This window comes from Camponotus floridanus, unplaced genomic scaffold (assembly GCF_003227725.1).
Source record: "Camponotus floridanus strain SB8 unplaced genomic scaffold, Cflo_v7.5 scaffold1, whole genome shotgun sequence".
Lineage (NCBI taxonomy): Eukaryota > Metazoa > Arthropoda > Insecta > Hymenoptera > Formicidae > Camponotus > Camponotus floridanus.
This window is the reverse complement of record NW_020229214.1, coordinates 4,886,961-4,906,519: the sequence shown is the minus strand read 5'-3', so window position 1 is coordinate 4,906,519 and position 19,559 is coordinate 4,886,961. Positions and strand designations below refer to the sequence as shown.

Genomic DNA, 19,559 nt, shown 5'->3' with positions numbered 1-19,559 from the left:
TTTTAACAATTTTTTCATCATTGAGTCTTAATTATTATGACACGGGTTTGCACAAGATGCATCAGATATACACATAAAACATTAGTTTCCTCTATTATAGCTTTTCTCGCTTTGTGTATCATTTGTCTCACAATCTCGCATTAATTATACAAAAATGGGCGATTATCGCGTACAATGTTGAATAATTAGTCAATATTTAATTCTGTCCATCTATATATAGAGATGTGTAGCATCGGTAACGAAATCTTCAAGATCTACGAATACTTAGCGAATGCAAATAATCGAAATTAATCGCAAAACATAACAATATAACGTAAATTAATAAATAACACGTAAAAAGTTGTTTGCAATCTAAAGCTTATTGAAAGAAAAAGTTTAGTAATTACAGTCCATTTTACGTATCTTTTATATATGTGTAATACATGATCTCTATTTTCTAATATATTCCTTTTCACTGATAAAAATTTTAATTTAGATTTCACATCAAGAATTGTACGTTTATATCATCATAATGTCAGTGCATTTATTGATCATCACTTTGTATGTATTCAAAAGTTAAAAAAAAATGAATGGTAAAATGCCTAGAATAACTGACACAATTATCGATTGGCAGAATAGATTTAGCGAAAAAAAATTTAATCAGGCTCATAGTACTTTTTTTTAAGTCGATTATTTTAAAACTATCTACTCTCAGTTTCAAAGCTCATTAGGTATATAATGTGACTCGAATGCGTTTACATATTCGATGCAATTATATACTTATTAATATTTCCGTAATTATTTTCTCCGCGAGTCTTACGAAAAACTTTGGTACCCGCTCCAATGACTTTTATTGACGAGTATTTAATTCACTATTAAATGTTACAATGTATAAGATGCAAAAAAGGCGCGCTATAAAAAATAACTACAAAATCGCAGTTTACATTTAAACTTAATCGAGACAATCTAAATAGCCAAATTAGGTATTCATTTCTTCGCAGTACAAAAAGAAACAGAACCGCTAAATACAGAATACTATCGTTAAAAGCGAGAGATTTTGTGAGAAACTCATGATAACATGTGCGTATACATACATCACATGGAACGTCGACAAGCCAATCGATATAATAAATAGCTAGACAATAGAAAAATAGATAATGCAATAGATAAAATACATAAACGTAATAACGTAGTAAACGATAATTAATATCGATAACATGCCCTTTATAGGTAACCTAAGGGTAGGAGGAACATATATATAATATATATAATATATATATTTATATATACGTGCATAAGTGTAATTCATACATACATACATATTTTGTGTATATGTATGTGTATATATATAAATGTATATATATATATATATATATATATATATATATATATATATATATACACAAAGGTGAAATTTCGATAACTTATTTAAACGTGACTAAGTTTTTCTTTTCTTTCTTTTTGCGATACAACAGCGCATACATCTCGTATAAAATTCGAAGACATTTTTTTAACAGATGGCTAGTTATCATTCTGCTAAAGTAAAATACTCTGCGAAACAGTTTTTTACAGGATGTTGAAAAATTCGTTTTTAACAAAACACTATAGCGAAAATCTTCAAACTTTTTCGCAATAATGTATTAAAACGGGACTTTGGACACTCTTGCGTATGTATGAAATACTTTTTCCAGAAAAATGTATTCCGCCATTACTTTATTACATATATCGTGTCCTAATTTAATGTTAATAAATTATTATATATCTCAGTTAGTGTGTATATATATTATATATATAAATTTATATAATATATTAATATATATCAAAGTATACATTAATATATATCACATTATATATACATATTATATATAATAGATATATATATATATATATATATATATAATATATATAATATATATACATATATATACATATACACACGAGCATGTGGCCGTATCGTGATTACACCGCAAAAAATTCAACTATTCAGCATGAAAAAATAGAAATTAGCGTAGTTGGCAATGGCAGTACTTGGAAGAATAGAGATACGAATTCTCGGATACTTCTATCGACTATCACAATGCTTCACGATACTAATACCATAATAACCCTCGATAAAATTTGTAATCCACAAGACACCGAATGACCAGTGTGTACAGGAAACGATTCACTTCACACATATCGCAGTTTCCTTGCACCAGGTTTCGTATACATTCAATGGATAAACGATTCGAGTACTTATTGAATACAAGACAGATCGGACATAGAGCGTTTTAACATATATCCAAGGTTACATGTACACAAGTTCTTAGCAGATATAGTAACAAAATCGAAAAGCGTAAGACAACAATCGAAATATCGAAAGCAGTATTATTCAAAGTTCTTATTACATCTTACTGCTTATTTTACTAGAATAAATATTGTATAGAACCAAAGATACACATCTCACAATACCCTGAAAATGAGACATTTTTACAGTCTAAAGATATATATTACTTGTTTCACAATTACGTATAAAATCAATGATGTGTTTAAACATCGCAAAAGTTTCATCTACAATGTATAACGAGTCTATATCTTTTCCGTATTTAATTGTGATCTTTCTCATCATTATATTATAGTATCCGTTGAAGGTAAAATTTTTGCATAGTCATTGAGTGTTAATATCGAGATTATAATTTATACCTAGATATCTTAAATTGTCATTAAATGTTTGATGCTCGCAAGTATATACGATCTTTGATCGTCGTAATTTTATAATAAAACAGATATATGTGTTAATTATCAGATGAATTGGAAGTTTATTCAACTAACATAAAATCTTAACTTTAAAGCCTTGCATTCTTTAGGCTTTTCTTTTAGTCGCGTCGGAAACTGTTTAGTCTACAATATGATCCCTGATTAGTAATCCCTGTAAAACGGAATTTTTCCCGCGCGATTATATATATAACCAAAATTCTTTTTACATACATATTAAAATTTCGATTTTCTACACTTGCAAAGAGTTGTAGCAGATAATCTTTGGTTACCCAAAAACATCTATCAGTATGTTGTTTATTTTCTAGTGTAATCTATATTTCTGTAAGGCAGAAGCCGTATGTTATTATTAGTAATATCTCTAAATCTCATAATTTTAAATAATTGTGGCTATACTTTGGCCACTATTAAACCACATTTGTCATAATTTGTGAACTATATGTATATATATATATATATATTTATATATATTAATCACATTTATATTTTTCATATTTTAAAGTTCTATATCTCTCAGTTTCTTCATTTTTAGATCGAATTTAACTCTCTCAAATAAACTTATAATCTCGCAATGATATTACTATTTTAAACCAAAGTAATCAAGCGTGTAGTAATTAAGCACTTTAATTCTGCACTGCACTTATATCAAGTGTATAAAGCTTTATTTAAAATATGAATAAGTATATAAGTATATGAATAAACTATAAACAATTATAAATTGAATTTATACGTAATTGTTATAGAAACACAAAAAATGAATAATGTAATGAGTAATGTAATGCACATTAAATTATAGATTTGTTAAAAATAGTTTATTAAATTAAGATACTAAATCTGGGTGACAATTATGGATATGCTTACTATGATTATGCTTCTAATTGTCCTATTAAAAATTCAATTTAATTTTGTAAATCCAAATAAATCTTGAAGGATTAATTATACTGTAACTTTATGTTACATAATAAAATTTACATTTGAGAGAGTCAAGATACGATACATAGAATTGTTGCATGCCAGATTCTTATTTTACTAATAAAATACTTATTTTTGTGATTAGTGCATATTGACGCACCTTTGTATAGAATTATATAGCATTCATCAGAACTCGATAAAAGAAATAGGAAGCTGAAGTTTCTTGCTCATTTATATCTGACTTTGAAACAATAAAAATTACATCCAATTTTGTAAAAGTGTGAGATGTAACAACAAGAAATTGAATCATTACATTGATGGAAATAGCGAAAAATAACTTTCAGTCGTTTATAAGATAGAAATAGGCTATTTTAAGGATACCATATATACGCATACTTGGGAAGAACATCAATCCGGTATATAATAGCAGAACTGTTATTTTCTTAATCGGAATCCTCTTCAATTGATGGAGAGAGTACAGAGACATTTTGTACGCTAAGCAGTCCTTTAGAACACGCATATTCCACTAGTGCAACATGGCAAAAAAAGTACTGGTCTGGCATTTGAATACTATAGGCCCTCTGTGCTCTGATTTTCTCAACAGTTCCTCGTATATCCACAGTTCCAGTGTCCTCAAGTCGCGATATGCAAATGTCTAAGGTGCAAAACGTACCTGGAAATATGTCAATATTGAAGTATATCAAGCGTGTATTAAGATCTTTTTTTTCTTTTGTCCAAGAAGATACAATACATATATTCTGGATTACAATTTTGCAAGTATTTGTCTATCTACCTGTTCTTCCAATGCCTGCACTACAATGTACAACTATAGGTGGTCCTCGAGGATGTCCGGCCCATGTATCTCCTCTGCTAGCGAGTAATTTGCTTTGTTGCTGTCTTACTAAAGATAAGAACTGTAATAAAGCTGAAGCAGACTTAGGAACACCATAATCTGGCCATGCTGTGTACAGCATATGACAAACCTCTCTCGTTTCATCAGTCTAAAAGAAAATATATATGTATAAATATATATGTATAATATATATGTATAATGTATAAATATATATGTACAAACATATATGTATAAATAAATATAACCAGTACCAAATATAATAATTAAAAGAATAAAATTACACATGTACCTTTGTGTTTGTGATAAGAAGCATGGATATTGTGTAATCTCGATTTTTATCAACTTCAAGAGTGGTTATTGTAAAGCCACCCACTTGTACATCATAACCTGGTTCTGGATTCCAGTACTGTGTACACTTTGTACGCCCTCTCTCTACCACTCTGAAAAAGAATAAAAAATAATAAAACTATATAAAATTACAATGTTTATATAAAATTTTTATAATAAAATATATACAGGGTGTTTGACGCGCTTATTGATCGCTCTTTTTTAATTAATATCTCAAAATTTTATATAATTGTTTGCAAAGTGATATAAGACTTTCTAGTTTAGTTTAATGAAATCTATTTGCATATTTGTGAAACACTTTACGTCAAACCCCCTGTATGATAAAATATATATAGTCAAAACTTTATATTTATACGAGATGTCAAGTTCATTATTATACTGAAAATGTACAAGTAAAACAATGTACCTTGTAGTCATGACAATGACCAGTGTTTGTTGTTCCCAAACCATCCTCCAGAAATCACCGCAAGTTTTTGGGAGAGGACCCTGAGTACTAATAAACGCATTCTTTTGTTTGTAACCATCGACGAAATTTGCGTTTATATAATCGGATGTTGCATCCCCGTCCACTTGCGAAAGGCAGACTCTGCTATGATCATAGCAAAGCACATCGGTATAACGATTCTTTGATTGGTTAGATTTTAGCCTAGAATAAACAATACAATAATATTAATTCAGAGGAAGAAGAGAGGGGAGGAGGAATATTTTCGCACAAATACAAAAATATTGCTATTACGCACTTTGCATTATTAAATGAACCATCCGGTGGTCTCTGCCTAATTTCCGCATATTCCGCTATGAGGCCAGCACGTCCTCGTGCTTTTAGATCTGCTACAAGTTGTTCCATAGTGAAACTCTGAAATCCAGAAGGCTCGCCATGAAGGCTATCATCGTCGCTAAAACCGGAACTAGCAGAGGACGGAGCCTGAACCGGGGATGGTGCCTCATCCGTTCCCGACCAAACTATCTCACTATTTGCGGTGGTGATTTCGATGTCGGCAATATTCGACACACCATTTTTCATCTGTTTGTTTTTATCAATTATAGGACTAGCCGGAGTACTGTGCGTTGCAGTTTCACTGAGATTTTGATGAACCATATCTTCCTTTGTTGTGGGCGACGTGGGTGTATCTACTCTTGGGGCGACCTAAAAGCATATAATTTCATTCAAAATTATTTATTGAAATAAATTTAGAAGAGCTCGTCGTATATCGATACGAAATAAATGACGTACAGCTAATTTGAAGTTGTATCAAATACTGACCTCACAAAGTTCACCCCCGCCTCGGTTAGTCATGGATTTAAGACAATGAAGCAGCCATGCTTCATGCTGTATCTCCAACGTGCCGCCTAAACGATGTGGTAATGATTCTCGTGGGATATGCAATGTCAATTGAGGAATGGATACTGTAAAGACTCGGTCCCTCAATTTTTCGCGAACGAATAATCGGAGGATCTTGAAGGGCGCTTTGAACCACAACGGTGCCGTTACGATCAAGACCTTTTTTAGTTTTGCTGGATAACCACCCTAAAATAATAGAGCATAATATAAATAACATGCTGTTTTTGTGTATAAACAAACTTGATATTTTATACATTTTTTTATCTTATAATAAATATTAGTCTATTGTAATCATAATAACATTAATTTATAATTAAGAGAGTTTGATTTTCTTCATATAATAACACATGAAAAGTAATAAACAGATCATATCCCAATAAATTTAAAATTATCTAATTTTAATTTTAATTTTAATTTAATGTAATTTGATTTTCTTAATTTACAATAACTTATTCAGGACATTAAAAATAATTATTATTGGAATATTCGTCAATTTTTGACAATAATAGAAATAGCGAATAATATTTCAAATCACAAATAATTATCCTGAAATAATTTCTAAAAACGCACTTGTGCGCTTGACCTTTCAAAGACATAGCAATAATAGAACAGCGTATATTATACATTATTAAATCAGCTGCCAACTATAGACTAACTTTGAATATTTCTTCGACGTTGAGGAAATGTTTTATGTGAAAAATGCACGTAAAATCAAACGCTTCGATTAGATTATCAGATTATTATTAGGAAAATTAGAGCGCTCTAAAAAAAGATATTTGCCTCTTTCTCATCGTAATTTCTCACATTAGTCGCAGCAAATTGCCAATTAACGATAAATACAACAAAGTGAACAAACGCGCGTTTTTTTGATTACTTGGTAACACACACAAGATTCAGGAAGAGCCGAATAATTTAACCCCCGTGTACGGCACAGAGGGCGGATGTACTGTAACGTGTCGACGACGTCAGCAGTTCACTACCCCACCACCACCACCGTAGCAGACGTAACAGTGGCTACGTATACAACAAACGTCATCGAGGTAAGCGAGAGCGTAACGAGGACAAGGCACACTGACGTTGATCTTATTCCGAGAAGAAATCTCAGTTCCGCAAGCGAGACGCGTATAAATTTAGGATCGCGATTTGCGCGAGCGCGCAAACGTCTCGAATTAGCCGAGACGGACGTCGTATATTGCGCGGGGTCGCTCCACCACTTTTTACCGAGTCGAGCTACGCAAAACACAATCAGACATAATCCGCCGGGCCAGATGTGCTAGTCGGCCGATCGATCGATCGACTGACAGTCGAAATTTACCGTGAGCAGCTGTCCTGGAAAGCGGCAGGGAAGATCGCAGATCGCATATCAATAGTCGCGAGGCATCGAGGGGCAGCAAATCATCTTCGAGGGTTGACGTCTTTCCTCTGGCGGAGATGATCGGGGCATGTGACGATTACCCAAGCACCGGGGCTCGAAATCACTGCCGGCACTCGGTCAGTTAATCGATAGCGCGAGATTAGTATAACACCGTCGAGGCGCTCACTTGACAGTTCGTAATCTTCGTTCTTCGTCGATGAGGAGGCGAGGAGAGTTGACGGCGACGTTGTGATCGTCGTCGTCGTGGAAAAACGCTGGTCTCGCACGCGAACAAGGACGCGATCGAACGAACGAGAAGGGGAGGAGAATCGGGTCGCTCGTACCGTATCCGACGAGATGCCGCAAGGGGGTCACGATGATTACTGACCGCCAGCGTCGCGACGGTTATCCCGAGCGAGGGGACGCATGCGCCGTCGTCCGTTCTACACGCGACCCCTTCTTTTCGCCACCGACATCCCTTACGCGAAATCCTTTTTTTATCGCCAGCAGCGGAGGTGCAGCAACCGGTGACGTATTGCCTACCAGTGTCTCTCAATTGCGGCTTCGAGCCGACCGAAGCATCAATCTTGACGAAAAATTCATGCAGCACTTTGTATAATTGATCAGTTAATATTGATGCTAGCTATAAACATTTCTACAGAGATTGAATCTTGAAATCTCATGTAATTATTCGATAATTAATGCGTGTGATTGCTATTAGAAGAAGATATCCAAGTGGCAAGAGTCTAACTTTTATATGATTTTATACGCACATTGAATTTTGATAAATTCATGAATGAAATTCTTTCTTCTACTCTTTTTCTCCTATCTTATCGCTTTCTTATCTTTTGGCTCCTTTTAATGCGATACTAATTTTTTTCTTATTGAATATACTTTTCGATTTATAAGAATTTGCAAATTCGCTTATATTATTCTATTTATATTGCACTGCGCTATCAAATTCAACCGTTATTCACGCGATCTATAAATGCGTGGGAAATGCGTGAAGCAATTTGTTGCAAGTTTCGCGATGTACAAATACGTGCAAATGTCACTGCGTACTGAAACCTTTATAAAAATCGTTATTAAGCAAATCCCTTAGAGAAGTACGGTTCATTGCGCGATTAGAATCCGATTAAATTGCATGGCGCGTGAAGGTCTTTCATACCTTCGCACTCTTTTGATAATGGACGACAATAATAGCTCTTCTCAGAGGAAAAAAAATGAGACTTGTCTCGCGTAACCGCCCCCACGAGTTATTTAATTAACGATTAATAATAAATTATATTTAACGATGACGTTAATGATATATGTACGTACTCATACTTTATGACGTCACTAGAAAAGGAAGTTTCTAGGAAACCTTTGAAAGTCACCCTATATGCTATATGCTACTTTGATGCGCTTCGTTGCGTAATTGCAAATCCACTTTTCGCGAAGCATGAACACCCTTAAGCCTTGCTGTTCTTTGAGCTGCACATCCTCATATGCTAAAAGCCGATTCAGACTTTACCGCTTGTCAAGAAGTGGGGAGTCTCGGAAAAACGAAGCGATATGATGAGCATCTTCCTACATAATTTTAAATAAAAAAATTTTTTTTAAAGAAATCTTATACATCAGAAGAAATAAGAATCCTCATTCTTTTTATACATAAAAAACGATAAATTATTTAACATTGAAATAAGAAAATAATATATGAAAGTGTGTAAAAATCGGAGTAAGAAGAAAAGAATGTCACGACTTAGTCAAATAATGACGGTATTAAAGTGACATTGCGTATTCGGAGAGATCAAGAGAGAATCAGATACATCACGTATGACACCATTTTTTACGTAAGTGGGCTGACCGCATCAAAGCATTAACGCGAGACTATTTCGACCGACCGACGATGACTAATTGGGTTAACTTCAGCGATGGTAATAACTGTAATGCCCCTCAGTCGGACGAAATTGCATATAATGTTGAATGTTAACCGGACCACGCATTTTAGAACATGTTAAAGGCACTTCATGCTCACGTAATTCGCATAATTATTACACTCCTCTATCCGGAGAAATTTTTCAGGAGAGCGTACTGTCTATTTCATTCATTATACTACACTATTTATACTTGCAAAATTTTAGACCGTAAATAGAACGATCATTTTGCAAATTTGTAATTATCATATTTGTATTTATTTAATACGAAAACGTATATATATCTTCACAATCATATCAACTTTTCATATACATTCAAATATATATTTGATCAAATATATATTTTCTATCAATAATATAAATTATTTTTTATTACAACACTTACAATTTTTTTATATATGTCAATCTACGCAAAATAAAGTTATTCAACGATGTTTACTAATTTGCAAAATGGTATATCTAAGCCAATCTTCTATTATTTCGCATTTTTCCGCTTGAAATTTAAATAGCGCAGTGACTTTCATTCATGCATCGAACGATATTCTACACGATTAAACATTTTTGTCGCGGTAGGGATGAGAGAAATGAGACCGTACTATACATAATGAATATTCGTTGCAAGACTTACTCTCTTCTCACTCTCGAATATAATTTTTTTCTCGCTTTCTAATTCCGCTTGACAATGCTCCGCTTCGCTTGGACGAACACTAGTTGTTATACCGCTTAATTGTGTCGCATCGAAAAGTATTACGCATATTTCGAGAGAAAACAGTGCGTAAATCGATGTGTAATATACGGAGAAAATATCGATGATATTTTACTATTCCAATAATTCAATAAAATCTGACGTGTCTAAGAAGAAAATACGAGATTCTACACAATACTCACGCGTAGTTATTTTGCAACAGGAAGCAATCGAGAAATGTTTGACGTTATATTATATCGTCGGTGAATGAGAATAAGCGGAAATAAGCTTCGCGCTTCTTGATTATTTAGGTAAGTCACATATAGTTGATTGTTTATACATTCTCGCTACTTAGATTTCTATTCGCGCCTTTTCTCAAGCTTCACTTTTAGATTGCTTCACACATTCGTAATATATTCATTCTTTTTTACTATCATTATTTTTTTAATATGTTCCTTTGCGCATATGTTGATTATAATTTTTATTATTTTTAATAAATACGAAAGCTATAGAGCTAAGTCATTAAACAATTTTGAGGCTTATTTCATGCAAATATTATGATCCCTTGATATCTCGATATCAATAATAAAAAATGTATTCGACTTACCTTCAAAAGTGTTAAAATTTTCTGGGATAAGTCATAGTCAAAATTCTGATACTTGCTGTCAGACATATCATAAATAAAAATTAGACCATGCTTCTGTGTTTCTGCACTTTCTAGAGCAGCATCTAATTGATAAACAACACCCTGAAAAAAATAACAAGTTCGTTAGTTTACTTTATTTTAAATTTTATAAAATTATGTGATGATTGGAAAAAAATAGAAAATAATATATATATATATATATATATATATATATATATATATATAATAAAAAATATAGACATCATAAAATACTTACTTGTAGAGTTGTTTGATGTGTAGTGTTTTGTGGAAGATGTAAATGTGCGGTAAAAATAGCTATCGCTGCACCTGTTGCATCTCTAGATGGCTGAAATAATTTATATATTAATTCATTATAAACCATACGACAACGAACAAGACACATGTGTCAAATGTTTTTTCTGTCTTACCAAAACGGTAAATTTTTCTGTGCGTAGTTCACTGAGTAAAGGTTCCTGAGTAGGATGCAAGATTGCCAATCCCTCTCTTCTTCTAATAGCTTCGTGCTGCTCATACAGAGCTAAAGCTCGTTGAACTTCAAACTTTCGTGCCGCTAAAAATTTTAACGCTGTGCTCCAGGACACTGGCCCAGCTCGTCTTCCAGCTCTGCACTTATTCACAGCTTCTATAAATTCCTTTGTAGCCTGAAAAAAGATTAGGATATGTACATGTGAATATTTATATGTTAATATTTGAAAGTTTTTTGTATGTGATAAATTTTAATTTATATAATACACAAAAAGAAAGAGAGATTAATAGATATTTATATTATCATCAGATCAAATATTTTGTATATTTTTATATTTCTTCATAATTTTCATAAAAATTAGAATGTTTATATAAATAGATATAAATATTACTAATTAACATAAAAAAGATTTCTTTATATAACATCAGAGATATATTCTTCCAATATTTTTTTAAAAGGCACGTTTCTATTTTTTTTATCTTTCATCTTTATTATTCGTCGCATTTCGTCTTTGTTGTTACTGTCGCAAAAGTGAACTGAATGTAATTATTCCATGAATAAATTATCACTTGTTGCTGAAACACCAGCATGATGGATAATGTCCATTGGGTAACAAAATCCCTGTCATAATCACTCGGCATCTTACATACATCGTTGCACAATGTCAACCTTGAAAACGACGCTTTGCGTTAGCGGCGCGCGCGAACAGGAAACGGCGAATTATAATCTTTATCAGAGCGACCCGATCGATGTGACCCGAATGCAATGTGCGTGCAAATCTCGAGTATTCATCGGCTCATCGATTCGTCACACATGGTCTCCTAATAAATCGCAATAAAAAAAAAGAAAGAGAAAAATACTTTCAACCTATGAATTCCGAAACCGATATAATTTCGACTTCAAATTTCGATGATGTAAGCACAAAAATGATCTTTGCGTCTTTTTACAACGAAAACGCTACGCTCTACCTGCAAAATTATGATCGAACTCGTATCGAAGTTATGTTCGTTTTTATAGCCACATAATCGATCCTCGCTTTTCAGTCGAAGAAGATACGTAACGAAATTACGAACTGTCGAGACGATAAGACGGGACGAGACGATGTAATTGTCGATACCGTCGTAACGTGTGGCGACATATCATTTTTACACTATTAAAACGTGCAATGACCGTGGGCGATGGTGAGCGTATATATACGTATGTATGTATACTACCGATACAACTTCCGGTGTCCGGCTACCTCCCCATCGGTCATTTCCGCTATATACCAGCCGGTGGGGATCAGCCGGTACGTTAAGTGGTATAGGTCGGCCTATGTATTAAAGAAAGAGAAAGAGAAAGAGAGAGAGAGAGAGAGAGAGAGCCGAGGAATTTAATATACTATAAACTCTGATATACACATTTCTGCAGCTCGATTTTTTTTATGCGTTCATTTACCGCATAACGAGGAATGAATAAATGACGTTTATTTCATTATGATATTATTTCTTTCTTTTTCTCGCATATTATTGAATGGATATACTTAGTACTTGTATTATATAATCTTATATATATTATATATTATATATAATATATTATATATTATATATAATATATTATATATTATATATAATACAGTAAACAAAAAAGTTGACGATGAAATTTTCTTTCGATTAAATTTGCAATTGTAGCGTAGTCATAAAATTTGTAATTATATCATAATCAAATAAGATAACAAAGAAAAAAGTAATTTATATATTATATATTATATATTTATATATATAAAATATATAATATATAGTATATATAAGATTATATAATACAAATAAATAAATAAATAAATTTAAAATTGATAGTTTAAATATATATTAATTAAATATATATTAATAAAGAGACTAGATCTCTCTCTCCTTCCCTATTCAACATATTTCAAGATGTTAGAAAGTCGCCGTTTCGGAAATTAATTACACAAATTAACGTTAAATGTGATTAAGCGAGCTTTCCGACATGAATAATTATAGCAAGAAAGAGTTCGGAATCCGTAATCAGTATTAATTAATCAAGGCTACCGCCGTAATCGATTCTTAACGCGAAACGAGACTACTATTATTAAAACGCGATGATTATTTATCTCCATCGTGAGAGAGCTCGTTCGCTAAAAGTGTATGAAGCTTTATATCTGACAGACATTTAATATCACGGATCGATACACGAGAAAATCTCGTTTTCGGAGAAACTTCGTTGTAGCTGCAAATCGAGTTTACCGAGAGTTTGTTACACGAAATTATCCGCGTATTGATGCGATGCCACTCCGTCATCAGTTAAATAGACTCGATTGAGTTCAATAGCAAACGTATAAAATTCGCATTCCATATTAATTTTTTTCTACATATTAATAAATTTAATAAATTTATCGACTCTGTGTGTGTGTATGTGTGTGCACGCGCGCGCGCGCCAGAGAGAGAGAATATTTACTATTGATTTAAAGTCAGTTTCAGCTGGAGCAATTTTGTAAATTACAAATTGAATATTTGTTTAATCACGAAATAATAATTTTTGCATCGTTCATTATAAACAATTTCTCTGGTGATCAATAATAAAAATGTTCCCAATTTTCCCATGAGAAAACAAAATCAATGATCGAGTTCTTCGCCAAATCGTGATACCTATAAATATAATTTTAACAGGAAACGATAAGAAATCTCGTTATAAAGTCAATTATCGCGCGATTTAATATTATTTGGATATTTTAAGCGCATCCTGCGCATAGAATTTAAACGACTCACTGGGTATTACACCGATGTGAATTTTTAAGCGGCGGAAGTAGACGCGAATAAAGCACCGTCGGCTATCATCGACTCGCGTCGACGCTACGTTCAATAGCGGTTTAAAATAGTCGAAATTTCCCAATCGGGACGCGTGGGCGTCTCCCCCCGAAAAAAACCGGTTACCGGAAACATGGGCCATTATTAACACCGTGTTGCGTTAAGACGTTCCAATTTCCGGCGAGCGATCGTAGTTAATTTATCAAGCGTTTTCTCGTTCCGATGATCGAAATGACGGAAGAGACGATGATTGACGTGTGGCGTGTTTACAATCCTTATCGCGCTATCTTAAAATGTCCGCGAGATAACAACGGGGGGCAAATCATGTTTACATTCTTTCGCGCGAACGCGCCGATTCGACTTCAGGAATTTGATTCGGAAGCCGATAAACCAAGATTGCAATTGATAATATATACCCCGGGATCGATCTTTCCAACGCTAGACGAAAGAAAGGGAACGCCGCTGAGGGTCAGGTCGTCCATTGTCACGGATAAACACAGAGATCAATTTCGCGAGACACGGGGGGGATCCGAGTATCTTCCCCGGGAAGTTGCCGCGCGGTTCGCGACGTCCAGAGTCGCTTCCTCGAATTCCGGAGTCTCGAGACCCGGGACGAGATAACAGCCGATACGGACCAGCATTTATCGGTTTGACAGTTCGTGCGTTTGACAGAAATTACTCACTTGCTCCTGCTCGACGGTTAACGTGGCTGCCATTTTGGCTCAATACACTGATATGTACGAGGTGGTATCGCGACACGGCACGGCGCAGCGCAGAGCGCGTACTTGTATCAGTTCCAGACCCGGCGCCGCGTACGTTCGTCCGCGAAAGCGTGCATCTTGTTGTCCACCAGTTGCGCGACGCACTGCTACTAATCGTTACAGAGCACCACCTTCGATGTCGGCGATGACAACGGCAGCGGGAAGCGATAAACAATCCTGGCACGCGTCCATCATCCTATCGTCCCGCGCGCGCACTCACACGCACTCGCCGCAATTGTGACACGCTTCACTCGGTAGCCTAGCCTAAAGTCCCTCTCCCCGAGCGCCACCATCTTGAAAGCACGTGCGCGCGCACACGAGACAGTGCGCTGTTCCTCGGCGCGTATGCGCGCTCTCTTTTAATTAATAATTGACATATAGACAATAGCCCTTGTCTTTCTCTATTTACGTAGTAATTCTAGCGAGAAATTTTTTTGATAATAAAAATGGAATATTATGCAAGAATTATTTTGTATGAAAAATCGTTACGTTCGATAAAGAACGAAGAAACGACAGAGAATATTTAATAAAATTCTTAAAGATGAAATACGTCGATCATATAAAAATATGATCAATATATATTATATGATATTAAATATTAAATGCATTAAAAAGTTACATTCAATGTTATTGTTGTACGATATTATGTTTAATTTAGCAGACACTAATGCCAGTATTTTTCTCCGCTGTCAATGTACACTGACATTATACATACATACACACATATATATATATATATATATATATATATATATATATATATATATCGTTCGTTTGATATATCAATTTGACTGATATGTTGCAAAATTGAATTTCGTTGTAAATAATTGAATTCAACAGTAAATGTAAATATAATTAAATTTAATTATAAGTAAATGTAATTATCCATTTTCAAATAAAGATGTTTGTTAAAGATATTAATTAAATCTGTTAAATTATTTTTCCTAACGTATAAACAAAATGTAATTTCATTCCTCAATAATATGAGAAATATTGACAATGAAAAACTTCCGTTTGATATGTTATCATGAATTTTTACTTTCTCTTTCATGTATTTTCTCTCTGTAAGGATAAAGATTAATTTTTTATCAGTATACATTTCACAACTTTATCATTATAAATTTGAGGTTTTTAATAAAGATGCAATTAAGTGCTTTTATCAAACAGAAAAATTCAAAAATGATAATATTGAAATAACAATAAGCACTTAAGCAATTATCTTGTATAATTAATTAAAGTAAGGATTTATAAGCAAGTTAAGCTTGAAAAATTTTCACTTATCAAGATTTATGTAATAAATTTAACAAAGTCTCATAACTCTCTTAACTCTCAGTCGAGTATAATCAAGTATAATTAATTAATTAGAATAATTGATATTTTTATTAAAAGTTCAATTCAAATTCTTTCTTGCATTTTTACGAAAAAAAAATGTTTATGCACCTACGAAAAATACTGTAAAACTCATCCATTCGTTTCACAGATGACATTTACACAAGGGTTGAGAGACGCAATGATTCAACGCCGGGCGTTTCGTATAATATAAACATTTTTCTTATTCAAACGTATGTTCTTACATTTACACAGTACAAAAAATTATACTCAGACCTGCCGGCCCGCGGTTCATAACTGCTATGACTGGGGGCGACCGGTGGTTGATAGGAGGGAGGAGCTCAGGAAAAGTAGATAGGTAAGTAGGTAGAATGGAATTTTTTTCAGGGATGAATATATATCTCGCATAGGACTCATTCGGAAGGTCTGTACATTGTTATACTATCCATTCGACTCCGCCCCCAATGCACGGCCCCATGTTCTCTCAATCTGACACATTTTCACTGAATTAGCATACACCATCATGCAAACATTTTTTTCTTTCTCTCTCTCTTTCTTTCTCACCACGCACATTCTTTCTGTTTCATCTCCTTGCTGGTTTAAGCATCATTAACTCTTTCTCCTTCAATCTTCTCTTCTTTTTTTTGACCATTTACACTCGCGCGCTCGTGCTCATACTCCTTTCGGCATATATTTAATAACATTTAAATATTGTATTTGCCGTAATAATTAATCGTAATAATATGATAATATATAATTATAATAATGGCATAATAAACTATCTATCTACGCGTGTGTATAAGGTGTAATTTTTTTCGTGTCTCGTAAAGATTGTGTGTATTTCCTTATCGTAAGTCCTAGACTTCTTCCTTCTTTTTCGTATTTATATATGTATACATATACGAATGTATATATATAAATGTATGTACATATACATGTAGCAAGAGAACAAACAATAGCGTCTCGTCTGCAGCAATAATACACGGAAATACGTCTTCCTAAAACTTTATACACTGCCATTGTGGAGTTAGTATTTTTGTTGTTGTTGTTTGTAGTTTACACAATTCTTATAATCATTACTTATCGACACTAAGAGATATTTAAAAATTTATTCGTTAAATATTATTTAATCAAGTCGTTGTATGCTAGACGAATGTTGAGATCAAAGAACTTGCAGATTTTAGGATTGCCAGTGATATATTTTTATTTTTTTTCTGTTCATTCTTTTTGTTTACACGCTCGTGTTTATTATACCAACCGTATATAATAAATTGATGATCGATCGACGCGCATAAATCGCACATACTCGACAATTATATTCGAATCGAGAATTGCTGTCTTATTGTAATTGTCATATTTCAAAAATTATGAACGCAAGTATATCGAAAACGTTCTCATCATAAATTATTCGGGCTATTAAATTCCGCGAAAGGAAACGGAAACGACAGCATTTTTCGAATCGTTAATGACAGTACGAATAATCGGAAATACTTCGTGTCATTCGCGCAAACTATTATTACGATGATAGGAACTTGGCCTGTCATCTCTGCGAATTTTGTGACTAATTATTTTTCTTTTCTTTGTTTCTTGTTTTTCTCTTTTCTACTTACCCATATATGCTTACACAACGCGTGTATACTTAAATGTCCTACGTCGTTCAACATTGGCACTTAAAAAGTCGTTATTCTTTTTTATTTTTTTTTTTTAAATGTTACTGCAAATGTGTTCTTATTTGTTTAGCGTCTCAGCGTATTGTTACAATATAATTACATTATCGCTGTCTTTTGTCGACTTGTATACGCTTTGACAAAAATAACATGTTCATCTTATTAATATCCCCGTTTACATTACACGCCGGGTAGTCACTGGGTTATGACAGCAATAAAATGTTTAATTCAACGATTTTACACACATCCGTCGGTATATCTCGAAAAGTTAATATCGAAGAAATTATTGTATTTTTTCTCTCGTTTTGATGTCTTCTATTTCAAGTGACATACAAAACTTGCAGCAATATCCCGCCGCTCACATAACCGATACATATATCGCCATTGGAAAACAATATGCCTCTAAAAAACGTCAAACGCGAACAATACGAATTATCTACTAAAAGTGCGAAAAGGTTTATCTCTTCCATTATCGTCGAACCGATTAGTTAGGCAGTGTTTTTATTCTTATGCCCTTGTCGCGTGGAACATAAGAAACTTAAACGCGAATACGTATCGGCTATTTCTGGCTGGGATTTTAATGAAATACCGAAAGCACCAGATCATCAGAGCACACGATTAAATGGATCCACAGTTATCGCTCTGATCCAGCTACATAAGGACATCTAATTGCACAAAGACAAATCCTCTTCTAGACAGAAACTCCCTTCTTTTCTCTCTGGTAGTTGCTAGCAAAATTCATACACAAAAATTCATACACAATATTTCACAATTATCTACATTTATATAATATAGACAGTGTGTGTTGGATACAGGCACGATATAATTAATTACAAATAATGTATACGATTCAAAGTCCATCTGGTATCACAAGTAATGGACGCGGCGTTTTATTTATGCGCAATCCGGCTCACGATTTATTTTTTTTTCCACTTACATGGTACAGCTCGTCGGACTTCATGTCCACAAGCGTCTCTCTTGAGAAAAAAATGCGGGAGAGCAAAAAAAATATGTATATAAGAGAATTCAAATGAAACAATGTACATGTATAACTAATGTTCATTGGCTCAACCAACATCGCAACTCAAGTATCTCTCTTCCCGATTAAAAAAAAATTTATTAACATTATTATATATTTTTTATGTATGTATGTATGTATATATCACAACAAATCCTCGCACCTTCTCAATGATTGTGCCGCGGTGAGGACAGATTCTCTTCTGCAAATTCTCCCGGTTTCGTCAGCTTTGCTGTATTCGGGAGTGCCGACAACGATTAATCTCGCTTGCATGACGAGATCCAATCAAGGAAATTATCATCAAAGGTCTTATGACCGTACCGAAAGATTTACGGCTAGGTCTCTTCTTTTATTTTTGTCTCATTGTTAGCCTTGGCGAGCTTGGCTATAGTCTCTTCTTTAACGTTGGCCAAAACAGTTAAAGAATCCTTCACGGCATGATAAATGATGTTTTTGATCTGTAGTTTGTCTTCGTGATTAGTATGCGTGTCGGATAATGCACGGAATTCTTGGGTCAAATGGAAGCAGTGCGAAACGTTTTCCGGCGACACAAAATCCTCGGCCACCTTTATGCAGTTGTGAAGATTACGGACTTGATGCGGTGCGCCGGCTGGAACGAATACTGCGTCGCCTAGACACTGAACAATGGCATATCTGCAAATATTTAACATTGTTTAAGTATTACCTTTTAATCCGTAAAGTGT

The 19,559-nt window shown here is 33.8% G+C and overlaps 2 protein-coding genes across 5 annotated transcripts in view; both read right to left on the bottom strand.

Annotated features, from left to right (window-relative positions):
* Positions 1-3,543: 3,543 nt before the first annotated feature.
* LOC105256484 (tyrosine-protein phosphatase non-receptor type 9) lies at positions 3,544-15,114 on the bottom strand. Its single transcript, XM_011266422.3, has 10 exons — positions 14,764-15,114; positions 11,218-11,451; positions 11,046-11,135; positions 10,751-10,891; positions 6,111-6,374; positions 5,587-5,993; positions 5,253-5,492; positions 4,788-4,938; positions 4,439-4,646; positions 3,544-4,318 (listed from the first exon to the last, which is right to left on the bottom strand). The coding sequence occupies exons 1-10, from the start codon at positions 14,794-14,796 to the stop codon at positions 4,089-4,091; spliced, it is 1,998 nt and encodes a 665-aa protein (XP_011264724.1). The 5' UTR covers positions 14,797-15,114; the 3' UTR covers positions 3,544-4,088.
* A 1,498-nt stretch (positions 15,115-16,612) lies between these two features.
* Positions 16,613-19,559, bottom strand: part of LOC105256483 (probable JmjC domain-containing histone demethylation protein 2C) — a 271,823-nt gene continuing 268,876 nt past the window's right edge. For all 4 annotated transcript variants that reach the window (XM_011266416.3, XM_011266420.3, XM_011266419.3 and 1 more), the window contains exon 18: positions 16,613-19,509. In XM_011266416.3, coding sequence (XP_011264718.2) covers positions 19,191-19,509 — 319 coding nt within the window. In that variant the 3' untranslated portion in view covers positions 16,613-19,190. The remainder of the gene's footprint in view (positions 19,510-19,559) is intronic.

Coding starts and splice junctions, on each gene's coding strand:
- LOC105256484 (XM_011266422.3), bottom strand. CDS start 14,796: ATGGCAGCCACGTTAACCGTCGAGCAGGAGCAA. Junction 11,136..11,217: donor CAGAAAAATTTACCGTTTTG/GTAAGACAGAAA, acceptor AAATTATTTCAG/CCATCTAGAGATGCAACAGG. Junction 4,647..4,787: donor TTCTTATCACAAACACAAAG/GTACATGTGTAA, acceptor ATTTTCTTTTAG/ACTGATGAAACGAGAGAGGT.